Source organism: Erythranthe guttata, chromosome 2, assembly GCF_056151865.1.
Source record: "Erythranthe guttata isolate IM_541 chromosome 2, IM_541, whole genome shotgun sequence".
NCBI classification, from domain to species: Eukaryota; Viridiplantae; Streptophyta; class Magnoliopsida; order Lamiales; family Phrymaceae; genus Erythranthe; species Erythranthe guttata.
Window position 1 is genome coordinate 12,738,251 of NC_142534.1, and position 13,918 is coordinate 12,752,168.

At 31.4% G+C, this 13,918-nt stretch overlaps 2 protein-coding genes across 3 annotated transcripts; both read left to right on the forward strand.

Moving 5' to 3' along the window:
* The first annotated feature begins 5,993 nt into the window (after positions 1 to 5,993).
* Positions 5,994 to 8,551, forward strand: LOC105969714 (putative B3 domain-containing protein Os03g0621600). 2 transcript variants are annotated; one of them, XM_088811393.1, is made up of 5 exons: positions 5,994 to 6,183; positions 6,942 to 7,044; positions 7,205 to 7,490; positions 7,962 to 8,050; positions 8,144 to 8,551. In XM_088811393.1, exons 1-5 carry the CDS (start codon positions 6,080 to 6,082, stop codon positions 8,381 to 8,383), a joined length of 822 nt encoding a protein of 273 aa, XP_088667519.1. In that variant the 5' UTR covers positions 5,994 to 6,079; the 3' UTR covers positions 8,384 to 8,551. The 2 variants fall into 2 exon arrangements, with proteins under 2 accessions (XP_088667519.1, XP_012849940.1); XM_012994486.2 differs by having other exon boundaries at positions 6,963 to 7,044.
* A 3,129-nt stretch (positions 8,552 to 11,680) lies between these two features.
* Positions 11,681 to 13,669, forward strand: LOC148772373 (B3 domain-containing protein Os03g0212300-like). The gene is made up of 5 exons (XM_088814923.1): positions 11,681 to 11,787; positions 12,065 to 12,146; positions 12,293 to 12,596; positions 12,690 to 12,820; positions 13,410 to 13,669. The coding sequence occupies exons 1-5, from the start codon at positions 11,738 to 11,740 to the stop codon at positions 13,653 to 13,655; spliced, it is 813 nt and encodes a 270-aa protein (XP_088671049.1). The 5' UTR covers positions 11,681 to 11,737; the 3' UTR covers positions 13,656 to 13,669.
* Positions 13,670 to 13,918: the final 249 nt, after the last annotated feature.

The window sequence follows — 13,918 nt, forward strand, 5'->3', positions numbered from 1 at the left end:
CAGATCTGAAATTCTAGATCTGACTACACATCGTCGGATCACAATTTAAAATTTTATAATTTAGTTGATTTTCATAAAAATAAAAAAACAATAAAATAAGGTGAAATAGTGAAAATAATTCAGATCTTAAAAAATAAATTAAAAATGGATGGACATTCATAAATTAAAAAATAACTTAGAAAAGTGAAGTGAATGGTTTAGTACCGAGCAATGTTTTGAAAACCGGACCGGACCGGCCGGTTCGACCGGTTCAACCGCGAACCGCTGCCATGTCCGGACCGGTTAGATCTAAAAACCCAAAAACGCCAAAAAACCGGGTCAACTATCAAAATCCCGGTTCGACCGGTAAGAACCGGAAAACCCGGAACCCAGTCGTAGAACCGGGTTTTAGCTAAAAAATACATGTCTTGGCCGGATCTGCGTCGATGGTGGCTGAATCTCGTCGGAGAAGGACAGAAGGTTGTAGATGAACAGATCTAGACGGATCTTAGTCGTATGTGGCACAATAGAAGTGATGGCCGCCATATCTATCGACTGAAGAAAATGAAAGGATGAGGTGAAAGTTAAAATGAATAGAAAAATTAAAACGAAGTGGAGAAATGTGGCGGCGGTGAGAAGAAAGAACTGGGAAGAAAGAAAGGAAGAAGAAGAAGAAAAGAAGAAAAGAAGAAATAAAGAAAAGAAGAAAGAGAGTAGTGTGGTTCTCGTGAAAAGTGTAGAGGAAAAGGTTATTATATTATAAATTATTGTTTCCTATTAAATAAAAAAATTATAAATTATATTTTAATAAGAAAAAAAAATGGTGGCAGTAAGTTGGAAAAATAAATTGACAAAAGTGGGAAGAAATAATAAAAAGAAATAAGAAATATTTTTATTTAAGGTATTAAATTAATAAAATAATTATATGAAAAAAAAAGTAAAAAACCCGGTCGGACCTCGGTTGAACCGGTCCGACCGTGACCCAGTTAGTTGTCCGGTTCGACTTCCGGTCCGGTTTTCAAAACATTGGTACCGAGTTCAAGGCGGTGGGAGGAGCAACGACGGCCGGCACAAGGTCGTGGCGGAGCAGCGACGCAAGGCGGCGGCGGAGCAGCGGCGCAAGGCGGTGGTGGAGCAGCGACGGCGACAATGCAAGGAGGTGAGGGGAGCAGCGACGGCGGCGGCACAAGAAGGTGGGGGAGCTAGCCGCAACGGCAGAGGGTTGTGGGCAGCCACAGAGAGAGAGATGAAGAGTAAGAAAGAAAGAGGAGAGAGAGAGAGAGAGAGAGAGAGAGAGAGAGAGAGAGAGAGAGAGAGAGAGAGAGAGAGAGAGAGAGAGAGAGAGAGAGAGAGAGAGAGAGTTAGAGAGTTAGAGAGAGAAATGAAGAGAGAGAAAGAAAGAGAAGAGAGAGAGTTAGAGAGAGAGATATGAAGAGAGAGAGTGGGTGAGGGGAAATGACGGCACAGAAAGGGGAAGGGATTGGGAGAAAAAGATTAGGGGTTAGGGTTTTAAATTGTAACTAAAAGGGCAAAATGGGTATTTTAATTTGTGTAGGGGGTTTATCAAATTAAGATTAGATTTGAGTTTTTGACTAGAGAAGAAAAATACATAGGACCTATTCGTATATATTTTCAAAACTATGGGGTTATCCCACATTTCCCCATATATATATATAATTCATATAGTAAAAATGTCAACAAATATTTTATCTGAATCTAGGAGTGTAAGCCACCGTTTGATAGAATTAAGCACTGAATGCTGAATGCTGAATAAACATCTGAATTATTAAGAGCTATGTCTGAATACTGAATACTGAACGAATAAGTTTGTTTGGTAATGCAACATCTTGATGTATTTTTACTATATTAACCTTGAAATTTGTTGAACAAGTAAATTCAATTACGAATTGAATTATCAATAATATTTAGATAAAGTTATTGATAAATTGTAAGGCTTGTAACTATTAGATTATCTTATTTTGATTGAAATAAATCCGTCTAAAGATAAATATAATCCAAATTTTTAACATATAAAAATAAATTTAAAATTGTTTATTAGAATACTATTTTATGCACATAAATTTCTTCTAATAAAGTGGAAGAAAAACTGAAAATTTGGTTTAAAAATAATTAAATAATTTTATATTTTCGTGAAGATATAAAAATGCCACATCCATTTTTCCCACAAAAATCATTATTGTATCCATTAAGTAAAATATATTAAAAAAACTCTCCACTTATCCTTCTCTTTTATATACAAATTTGCTAATTTTCTCCCAAAAAAATTTCTAACTTAAATGGAGGCGGTGGTGGTGAGTTTGGAATATTTAATTCTTGATATGGATAAATGTGTTCAAATTTACTATATTTGCTCTCTGAATGAACAAGCCCAATATTTGCGGCTGAATAGGTAAGAGACTGTTGGCTTGGTTCAGATGCAAATTTCAAACATACTAAATCTGGTAATCTCTTACCGAATCAGAAATTGGTTCCAATAAGAGCTCATTAAATGTGTTTCGTGAGACAACTCAAATAAAGAGGGAACTTGGGAGGTCATGACTTTTAATTGTTTAAAAAATCATGAGATTTTTTCAAATAATTAATAATAATAATAATAATAATAATAATAATAATAATAATAATAATAATAATAATAATAATAATAATAATAATAATAATAATAATAATAATAATAATAATAATAATAATAATAATAATAATAATAATAATAATAATAATAATAATAATAATAATAATAATAATAATAATAATAATAATAATAATAATAATAATAATAATAATAATAATAATAATAATAATAATAATAATAATAATAATAATAATAATAATAATAATAATAATAATAATAATAATAATAATAATAATAATAATAATAATAATAATAATAATAATAATAATAATAATAATAATAATAATAATAATAATAATAATAATAATAATAATAATAATAATAATAATAATAATAATAATAATAATAATAATAATAATAATAATAATAATAATAATAATAATAATAATAATAATAATAATAATAATAATAATAATAATAATAATAATAATAATAATAATAATAATAATAATAATAATAATAATAATAATAATAATAATAATAATAATAATAATAATAATAATAATAATAAAGAGTCTGCCATAAAGAGGCAAGCTCGGCCCGAGCTCGAGCTCGAGCCTGCCAAAAGAGGCGAACTCGACTCAATCGCACCCCTATGTTACTAACATCGCAAACTGCACCTGCCTAGTTAGGATTACAAACTGCCCCTTGTTGGAAGGCGCACTATAGCAAGCGGGCGAGTAGTTCGGTGTGTTGAGAGAATTACACAATACTAACAAAATTGCATCTAAGATATAATGACACAGCCAATAACCGCAAAGATAAAATTGTTCAACAATTCTTAAACATGAAAATAATATTTGTGAGTCTTATGTTATTTACGACATTTTCCTCACATTCAAAGTTAAACAAGAATTCAACACTTTGTTCACTGCAACATTCAATATAAAGCGAGTTGAACTTTCTTTAATAACCTGAATAAATATAGATAAAAAGTGATCAATATAGTAAATTTCGAAAATAGAAATAAGTAATTTCCCCAAAACATAGAAAAAGCAGAAAGGTTATGGTCTTATTTGATATTCTGTACATACTGAATTATCATTTCAATTTGGTTTGGTGTGATTTTTAAACAAAACTGATGATATATATTTTGAAGGAATAATTTGAGAATGAAATAGTGTTTGGCTATATTTTGAGATGAGATAAAATACAATGTGACATCATCTTCAAGAGATGTGTGTGTTGTTGGAGTGAGTTGACGTGTTAAGGTTGGTGTGTTAAAATATAAAAAACTACTACTGGAGTGAGTTATTCAACAAAAAAAAAAAAAAAAGAGTCATAAAAAGTGGTCAGCTATAACACTATTTACCAGTATAATTTGAGAAAAGATAATAAATTATAGAAGAGCTACTAAAGATGGCCTAACAATCATATCACATTAAGGTGTTGGAAAACGATATTCAGACAAATAATTTGAAGATCAAATTAAAGTGATGTTTGTTTGTTTTCTTAGTGAATGACAATTTTTATTGTACCAATTAAATATTGTTACTGTAACCCTCAATTCATGTGGAAAAAAAAAAACACTTCAAAAATTGTTGAGGAAATTGTTAAAAGAGCTAAACACACAAATTTATTCCCGGAAAGGAATAGAAATGAAATGAAAAGATATAAAACGTAGCCAATATATTTCATAACACATTTGCACAAACCCTGTGTAAGTTGTAATGGTTTAAAAAGCCCCCATATTAAAATAATTAGCAATTAACTCCCTATGTTGTATTTTATTTAGTTTTGCCCCTAGTGTAAATAAATATATTGACTAAAATGATGTGACTATACTGCCCTTCAATTAATAACATAAAATTAGAATTAATATATAATAGAGGCTAAATTGCAATTTTACTAAATTTCTAAAACTTAAATTAGGGGACTGAATTGTAATTTTTCCAAACATAAAATCGAATTGGATTTAAATATAATTAATCCAAAACTTTGGATCAAATTGCAATTTTTAAAATTTCTTAAATAAAGAAAAACAACACATATTTTTATGGAAAAAGAAAAAGAAAAAAAGGAAAACAAAAGAGAGAAAATTACGTCTTCCCCAAAATTCTTCTTCCCCCATTGAAATTGTCACGACCACCGGCAAACTCCCACCGCCACCACTGCCAATCACCTTGTCAAGCCGCCGTCTCCAAACAGAGAGAAAGAACGTGTCTTCCCTAAAATTCTTCTTCACCATTGAAATCATCACCATCACCAAACTCACAACACCACCTCCGGCAATCACATCGTCACTCTGTCGCCGCCACTTCCTTCCACCACGCGCCTCCTCCGCTCTTCTCATCCCCTCCACCGCCAAAGCCCTAATCGCTGCCATCGTCGGAGAAGACGATAAAAAGCAGAAAAACAACGGGGAGGTTTGGATCCGGGGGCATCAGGTACCTTGCATAGTGGTGGGCTACTATCGGGAGACGCCGGAGTAGACGCAAAAAAATGCAAAAAATAATTTTTTTCGTGGTTAAGCTCTGTTTTCGACGGGGCAGATATTTTCGTGGATTTTCACGGATTGTTGATGTGTCTTGCAGAAGAATAATGAGCTTGGATCTTAGCTCCAAACCAAATCGAATTTCGTTGGAGAGAATGTTGGAGTAGTGGAGGCGGTGAGGATATGGAGGGAGGTGAGGGCGGAGAGAGTATTCGCCAAAAGGAGCGCGGCGGTTAGCTATATTCAGTGTATTTTTGGAAAATTGCAAAATCAGTCCATGACTTAAGAAAGAAGAGGGCATTTCTGAAACTTCAAGAGACTGAATTGAAAAAATTGAAAACTTTAATAGGAGCTTAATTTTGAAGTTTATAATTTAAGGGGTATTTGGATCTTATCACGTTAAAAAATTAAACCCAAGTCGCATATTTAACGAGTGCATCGCATGACCAGTTAATAGAGACCTTAATATCATTGACTATGTAACACACGGGGTGCGTGCTAATTATTTTAACATGTTAGTTTTTTTAGCCATTAGAAATTACACCGAGATCTCATAATTAATGAGATCCTACTGCAAAGTCAATGTAACTATATAGCATCGATGACCGCACCAGAACCTGAATTCCTCTCACTTCAATTGTCAGTTATTTAAAGCTACGACTCTACTCTGACATTATTATTATTCATTACAACACGAAAGATAGCAGTAAGTAAAAGCAATTTTTGGGAATTAATTTCAAATTTTCATGAATTGAGGAGGAAATACACACTAGCTGCTTATAAGTTGAAAGATTATGCATAGTATTGTTTCGTTTTACAGATGGTGGGTTGTATACATAATTTGTCATTAATTAATAGTTAATACCTTTAGATTTTCTGGTAATGCCAAAGGCCCAATAAACATATATCTACCGTACGTACATAAATGCAAAACTGAGATAGAGAGAGAAGTAGAAGAAGAAGAGAGAGAGTCAAAATTTGAGTAAAGAGTTAGAATTGCAATCAAACTAAAGAAAATGAAAAGAAAGAAGGAAAAAGAAGAAGAAGAGCACAAGAAAATGGAGAAACGTGGAAGAGGGCGTCCAAAGAAGATTAAGATTGCACCTCAATCCCATAATTTGTGAGTACACACACACACACACACCAGATATGTAGAATGTGTGTGTACTGAGTATATATGTTCGCATAGTTGGATGTTTTTTTTTGGGGGGTATTTGTTTTTGTATTATTTTGTGGAAAATGGGTTTTAAGAATAATTTGTGCCAGAAAGGGAGTGATGTTTGTTTTAATTTAAAAATATTTCAAGAAAATTATCTAACCTTTAAAACGATGACGTTTAAAGAAGAAATTGAGGTAATGTTCCCTAAGTTTTTGGATGTGCATTTCCATTTATTTATTTTGTTTAGGATTTTTTTTATTTATTTAATGTTTGTTTATATTTTGACACTCAAATGTCTAAAAATATTGAAAAAAAAAATTTATTTTGAAGAAGAATCTCAAAAATAAAGTAATGTTTGTTTGTACTTTGAAAAATGTTGCCAAAACATTGCCCGAGAAACCGAAAACCGGGGATCCGAGGAAAAACTCATCTCGGTAATGGAATTTATTTCCTACCGGAATCGAGTTTTTGTTCACAAATTAGTTGTTATAATGCAGAATGTTTTACATATACATTGAGAAACTGGATTCAGTTTAATGCATAACTAATTAAGTTATTGTTTCCGCATTTGACACGCTACTGTAATTCCTTCGGAGCATTTCGTTGTAGTAGCAATCTAATTAATGCTTGAACTTGTTCGATGTTAAATCTTTACTCTCGTCTCTTGATTTTAAGTTGTTTAATTTTCTTTTCCTTTTTTTTTCTTAATTAACTTGAAGATGTGATATGATTCACGACAGAGATGAAATAACGGTGAACAGTGATGATAACTTACCCGAGTTCTTCAAAGTTTACGTATCCGAAATTTATTCTGAGAGAATGGTAAAACTCCATTTTTTTCTTGCTATCGATGATTTATCCGAGTTCTTGTATAATATGTACAAGAATCGATATCTGATTAGCCTAGTAGTGGTTGATGAATATTGTTCGATTGAATTGAAGGATATTTAATCGTTTGATCGATCTTTTTTTTTCGTTTCAGAGAATTCCTCCAGATTTTATCGAGAAATTTGGTCGAAAGAAACCGGCAATTGTCACACTAAAAACAACATCTGGAATCTCGTTTCGAGCTGATATGAACAAAATTAACAAGTGTTGGTATCTCGAAAAGGGTTGGTCGGAATTCGTGAAGGAAAATTCAGTAGAGGAAGGTGATTTTCTGACTTTCTCTTATGCCGGAAAATCGGTGTTTAATGTAAAAGTATTTGCGAAAAACGGATGTATAAAGACTGTTGATAATCTCGAAGAGGACGAACCATCCGAACCTGGTTAGTTCCTCCACAAATATTTAACTTATTTCTCTGTTTTCTTCATCATATATATATCATATATGTGGTTTTTAAGGGCAAATTGCACATCACTCCCTGTAAATTTCTAATTTTCGCACTTTACCCCCTCAATATTTTTAAAAGTGAATGACCTCCTTCAAAATGTTATTCTTGTTGCACATTGTCCCGATAGTAACACTCGGATGGATTATTCATCGGAATTGAGTATTTTTGTTGCACGTTGCCCCTTAAAACACTACTTTTTGCACGTTGCCCCTTTAAATTTTATTTTTGTTGCACAATGCCCACCAAAAAATGGCTTTTGGGGCAAAGTGCAACCAAATTAATATTCTGAAGGGGTTATCCTTTTTTTTCTATTTCTAGGGGGTAAAGTGCGAAAATGGAAAATTTATAGGGAGTGAAATGCATTTCTGTCCTTTTTTTAATTTTGCACAAATTTATTTTGTGCAGAAAATCGAAACGACAATCGAAAACCTATCTATGAAAATCGATCTTTCGCAGCAGTCATAACTGAGTCTTGCGTACGGAGAGGTTGGCTGGTAAGCTCATCGAATCGTCACACTTTTCCAAATTATTTATTTATTTACTTACTAAAATAGTGTATCTATATGATATAATTGAATTAAATGCAGCATGTACCAAGTAAGTTTTGGAAGGGGCATATGAAAATAGATGAAAAAGGAATAAGAAGTGTTACTCTTTGGATAAAGAAGAAGTCGTGGGATGTAGGTTTAGCGACTTTGTTTAACAGAGTTATCTTTTCCAGAGGTTGGATCAAATTTGCGAGAGACAATTCGTTGCGAGATGGGAATTTATGCACTTTTCGGTTGATTAATGGTAGCGACTCTGCTCTCAGTGTCACTATTAAGTAACAGCGGATAATAATTATTTATGGCATGCTTGTAGTTGTAGTAACTAATCATTGTTGTTTTTCTGAAGAATCTATATGAAATTGTTGAAACAATTAATTATTTACCACGTTTCATTAAAGAGTTTAATTAGGCCGGTTTGATCGGTGAGATCAGTCAAGATTTACTAAATAGTAAGATTTAGTTCGATGTTTGGTTGTCCCAATAATTTTTTGGGTCGACCCTCAAAACTAATTTTATCATTGTTTAGCATGGCTAATTAGGAGATACTCCATATGTTCCATTTATTTGATGTTTTTAACATTGCACGTAGATTAAAGATGGCATATATAAAGAGATCAAATTCAAATTCATAGCTAAGGCAAATTGATCCGCCCTAAAACTGTGTTGTCTCCTCGATAGTTGTTTGCGGAAATAAGCTTAGAAAGCAGTTGGGTCAGTTTGTACTGCAAAAGAAAAGAGCCGGATTGACGATGGAGTTAGCTCTTCAACGGTTAAGTCAGTGGAGCAAGAGACATTTTTAAAGGTAGATTTTTAATAGTGATGGTGAAAGAGAGAGATCAACCTCTCTTTTTTTACGTGTGTAAACCCCTAATTATAACACGTCTCTCAATGTTTTACGCGAATCCCGAGCGAGTAGGTATACTCCACCGCTCACCTCGTCCTTCCTCAGCACTTCATGGTAACCCGAGTCATCATCACCTTTGAAATGGCTATGTTTGCTCTTCGGTGATTATGAGGAGTAGTCTTTTCCGCACATCTCCCCTATTTTCAGCGGTCTTTAATTATTCGGGCATTAAATGCTGGTGTAAGAGCATTTAATGCGCCGATGAGAGCATAAGAAATGTCTGTCCGTACATGTCATAGTCGGTAATGCTTAGCTCAGAGCTCTCGCGCCCTTAACCCTGTGCGTTACACTAGCCCCGAGCTCTTGAGCACTAACATTGATGCTTAGATCACAATTTCACAAAAAGGTCCATCCACTTGTTTTACCGAAAATACCCCTCAAAACACAATTCACATCAATTTCATCCATAAAACTATAACCTAATCGATATTGCACATTGACCCTAATTTTAACAAATATATCTTATTAAATCCCATTTCACTTTTCTTTTTTCATAATCTTTTTTTCCCGCCCAAACCAATGTTGAATCTATTATTTTGTTTTCCTGAAAACTTCTTCCCGCCGTTGACTTTCTTTTTCCATCGTTGACTGGTCAACGCATTAAGATTATTATGATTTGTGAACACATCACAGTAATCTTACTGTCTTACACATTGTAAAAATTAATTGTGAAAGTGCTTATTAAAATGACTTCAAAGATGAAAATTAACAACTTGAAACAGCTGCATAAAAAAAAAAAAGAGAGAGAGAGAGAGAGAGGGAGTTAATTTTGTCTATCGAATCGATGGATCCAATTCCTTGTAATTTATGATCACAAAGTTTTATTTATTTATTTATTCTTTTGCAGTGTGTTTTTATATATGGGTCTTTACAAATAAGTTCATTAATAGGTACTTATTCATAAAGAGATCCAGATAAAAAAATTATTTACCAATAAGTCCACACATGGTTCAGATTTTTGTAAAGGACTAAAATAACTCCTTATACTTTAATATGCTCCAATTTTATCCTTAACTTTATTTAACCTCAATTTGACCCCAAATTTCACAAATTATTCAATTTTGACCCAAAACTTTTTTTTTCAAAAAAAAAAAATTTCAAAATTTTTTTTCCACCGGATTCTGGCGTTGACTTTTTATTTTTTTTCTTCTTTTCTTTCTTTCTATAACTTTTTTTTTCGTTTAAACAACAATATTGATGTGATTGACAGTAATATTAACTATCTTACTGTTAAACACAGTAAAATTAACTAAACTGCAGTTTAACACAGTAATATTGCTATATAAATCTCTAGCACAGTAATATTAACACAACAAAACTCATTATTATTGTGTAATAGAGTAATATTACTATGTTTACCGTTCAACAAATGTAAACATAATAAAAAAACCAAAAGAATTAATATTACTGTGAGTGACAGTAATATTACCGTCAACCACAGTAATATTACAATAATAAACAGTAATATTATTACGTTACTCCGCGAATAACTCAAACAAACAAAAAATCAAAACAAAATAATAATATTGATGTGGTTGACAGCAATATTATTATAACAACAGTAATATTACCGTCAACCACAGTAATATTATTGTGTTTACAGTAATATTACAATAATAAACAGTAATATTATTACGTTACTCCGTGAATAACTCAAACAAAACAAAAAACCCAAAAAAATAATAATATTGATGTTGTTGACAGTAATATTATTGTGTCTACAGTTATTTTACTGTCAACGACAGTAACATAATTACGTTGACTTGTCAACAAATCAAACAAGATAAATAAAAAACAATAAAAAATAATAATATTACATTAATTTACTGTCAACGGCAGCACAATTACATAAATGTATTGTCAACGGCAGTACAATTACGTTAATTAACTATCATTGACAATATAATTACGTTAATTTACTGTCAGTGACAGCACAATTACGGTCAACATTTAGCGGCGGACGTAGAAAAACAAAAACAAACCAAATAAAAAAAAAAAAAAAAGAAAAAAAAACTTAAAAAAACACTAAAAAAAATCAACAGCGAAAAAATCCGGAAGAAAAAAAAAACAAAAAAGAAAAAAAAAAAAAAAAAAAAAATCTACGTCGGAAACCGGCGAAAAAATCCGAAAGAAAAAGAAAAACAAAAAAAAATTGAAAAGTCAATGTCGGAGACCGGTGTTGACTGCCGGTCAACGCCGGAATCCGGCGGCAAAAAATTTTTTTTTGAAAAACAAAAAGTTTTGGGTCAAAATTGAATAATTTGTGAAATTTGGTGGGACTTATTCACAAAAACCCCTCTTATACAAGGATCAAAATTGTAGAAAGATACCAAAAGCAATATTTCCCAATATTCTTGTTCCCTTTTATATGATATGGTATTAGAAAGAAAAAATAAAAAGAAAAAGAAAAAAATAAAAAGAAAAAAGAGCAAAAGCAGCAATATATATTTCCCAATATTCTTGTTTCCTTTTATATGATATGGTATTTATTTATATCTGCCCCTAATAATTTGGAGTTTCTTCCCCACATTCACCCAATTCCGAAAACAATAATATTTTTTCATCTATATATATATATATATATATATATATATATATATATATATATATATATATATATATATATATATATATATATATATATATATATATATATATAAAAAAAAGTGAGCGAGAGAGATTCCAAATTTCAAAGAGAATTAAAAAGAAAAAAAAAACAGCACAAATAAATGGATAGACGTGGAAGAGGACGTCCAAAGAAGATTGCATCTGATAACTTGTGAGTAAACACACACACACACACACCAGATGTGTAGAATGTGTGTATGTGTATGTATATATATTTTTATTTTGGTAAATATTATATTTGAAGAAGAATTTGGTAGAGAGAGAAAGTGATGTTAGCTTTTGTATATTTCGAAAATCAATTTATCGATTGCAAACCCTAATTTGTGTATTGATGCTATGTAATTAGTCTCACAATTTCACTGCCACTAATTTTATTTATTTTCGATGATTTTTTTTTAATCAACTTGACGATCAATTATTCGTGACAGTGATCAAATACCGGTGAAACGTGGCGAAGATTTGCCCGAGTTCTTCAAAATTTACGTACCCGCAATTTATTCCGAGAGATTGGTAAATTTCCAAAAAAAAATCAATTTCCACGTTCAAGAATCTGATTAGGGTTCAAGAATCTGACTAGGGTTTAAGAATCTGATTAAATGTGACATTTGATTGTTTATTTATCAGTTTTTTTTGGTTTTTTTTTTTGTTCGTGACAGAGAATTCCTCCGGATTTTATCGAGAAATTTGGAGGAAATATACCGGAAACCGTCACACTGAAAAAAACACCCGGAATCTCGTTTCAAGCGGATATAAACAGAATTGACGACGACGACGATTGGTTTATCGAAAAGGGTTGGCCAGAATTCGTAAAGGAAAATTCGGTAGAGGAAAGTGATTTTCTGATTTTCACTTACGCCGGAAACGCAGTTTTCAATGTAAAAGTCTTTTCGAAAAACGGATGTATAAAGAGAGTTGATAATCTCCCAGAGGATGAACCTTCTGAATTCGAACCCGAATCTGGTTAGTTCATCTACAAATTTAAATTATTTCTCTGTTTTTCTTCACAAGTTTTTTTTTTTTTTTTGTTTATAATAAGTATGTTAATTTATGCAGAAAATTCGGAGGATAATCAATCCGAGGAAAGAAATTTAAGCCCAAGAAGGCCGTCGGAAAGAGAAACAGTCTGCGGAAATCGATATTTCTCGGTGAAACTGAAGAAGTCTTGCGTAACTAGAGGCTGGCTGGTAAGTTCATCAAATTTGTTTTCTGTTAGTTAATTTTTTTTTCTTAACATGCCATGATTTTTATTAATTGTTTAAATTAACCCCATATGCCTTTGATCAAGATTTATGAGATGCTACACCTGATGAAATACTAGTAATTAAAATTATTGAAACTGGACGAGTATTCCATAATACTAATGTTACTTCAGAAGCAACTTTGTTGAATTGTTTTCTTGAAATAAGATTATGGAGCCTATTTCAAGATACAGTAGAATCTCGATAAATTAATTAACATTTTTTTACATAATAAAATATCCCCGTCCCGATCTAGTGAAACATACTAAATTATTAGTTCGATAATTAATATTTCGCGAAATTAATCTAAATTTTTGCTATTTTCTACTGTATAAATTTATAGAGGTTTAACTGTGCTAATAATGGTGTTTTTGCATTTAAAATCACCCCCATTCACAACTTAAGGAGAACATTAAAAAACTTAAAATTACAATTTTATTTTAAAAAGTAAGGTAGAATATCATATCATATCACATGTATATATATATTTTTTTAATAATAATTGTGTATTTATTTAAATATGATATAATTGCAGCATATACCAAGTGAATTTTGGAGAACCCATTTGGGTGCGGACAAAAGAGGGTTAAGAATGGTGACTCTTAAGGTAAAAGAAAAGTCGTGGAAGGTTGGTATAACGAGTAAGAGTTTTAGAGCTATTTTTTCCAAAGGTTGGGGCAAATTTGTAATTGACAATTCTTTGAGGACCGGGAATTCATGCATGTTTATGCTAATTCATGACGGTGACGATTTAGTTTTCAAGGTCCTTATTGACAAATAGTAATTCTTTTTTTTATCTTTCTTTCTAACAATTCTTTGGATTTATGTCGAAAATATCTTGATGTTTTTCTTTTCAAGAAATAGTTTTAATTAAATATATGTTTATATTGTCTTTCAATTTTCAATGATATTTAGTTTTGTTTTGTGACTTTCTACCCATTAAAAAAATTCTTCAAATTATTTTTATTAGCAAAATCTCACGTGATTTAATTTTATTAGCGAATTACCTTTTTTTTTTGGGGTTGTATGCTAATTTTAAATTTT

What these genes read in the sequence shown, in the direction of transcription:
- LOC105969714 (XM_088811393.1), top strand. Translation starts at nt 6,080, where the DNA reads ATGAAAAGAAAGAAGGAAAAAGAAGAAGAAGAGCACAAGAAAATGGAG. An exon ending in GCACCTCAATCCCATAATTT is followed by an intron (nt 6,184 to 6,941) that starts GTGAGTACACAC and finishes ATTAACTTGAAG; the next exon opens with ATGTGATATGATTCACGACA. An exon ending in GCGTACGGAGAGGTTGGCTG is followed by an intron (nt 8,051 to 8,143) that starts GTAAGCTCATCG and finishes AATTAAATGCAG; the next exon opens with CATGTACCAAGTAAGTTTTG.
- LOC148772373 (XM_088814923.1), top strand. Translation starts at nt 11,738, where the DNA reads ATGGATAGACGTGGAAGAGGACGTCCAAAGAAGATTGCATCTGATAAC. An exon ending in AAGATTGCATCTGATAACTT is followed by an intron (nt 11,788 to 12,064) that starts GTGAGTAAACAC and finishes TATTCGTGACAG; the next exon opens with TGATCAAATACCGGTGAAAC. An exon ending in GCGTAACTAGAGGCTGGCTG is followed by an intron (nt 12,821 to 13,409) that starts GTAAGTTCATCA and finishes ATATAATTGCAG; the next exon opens with CATATACCAAGTGAATTTTG.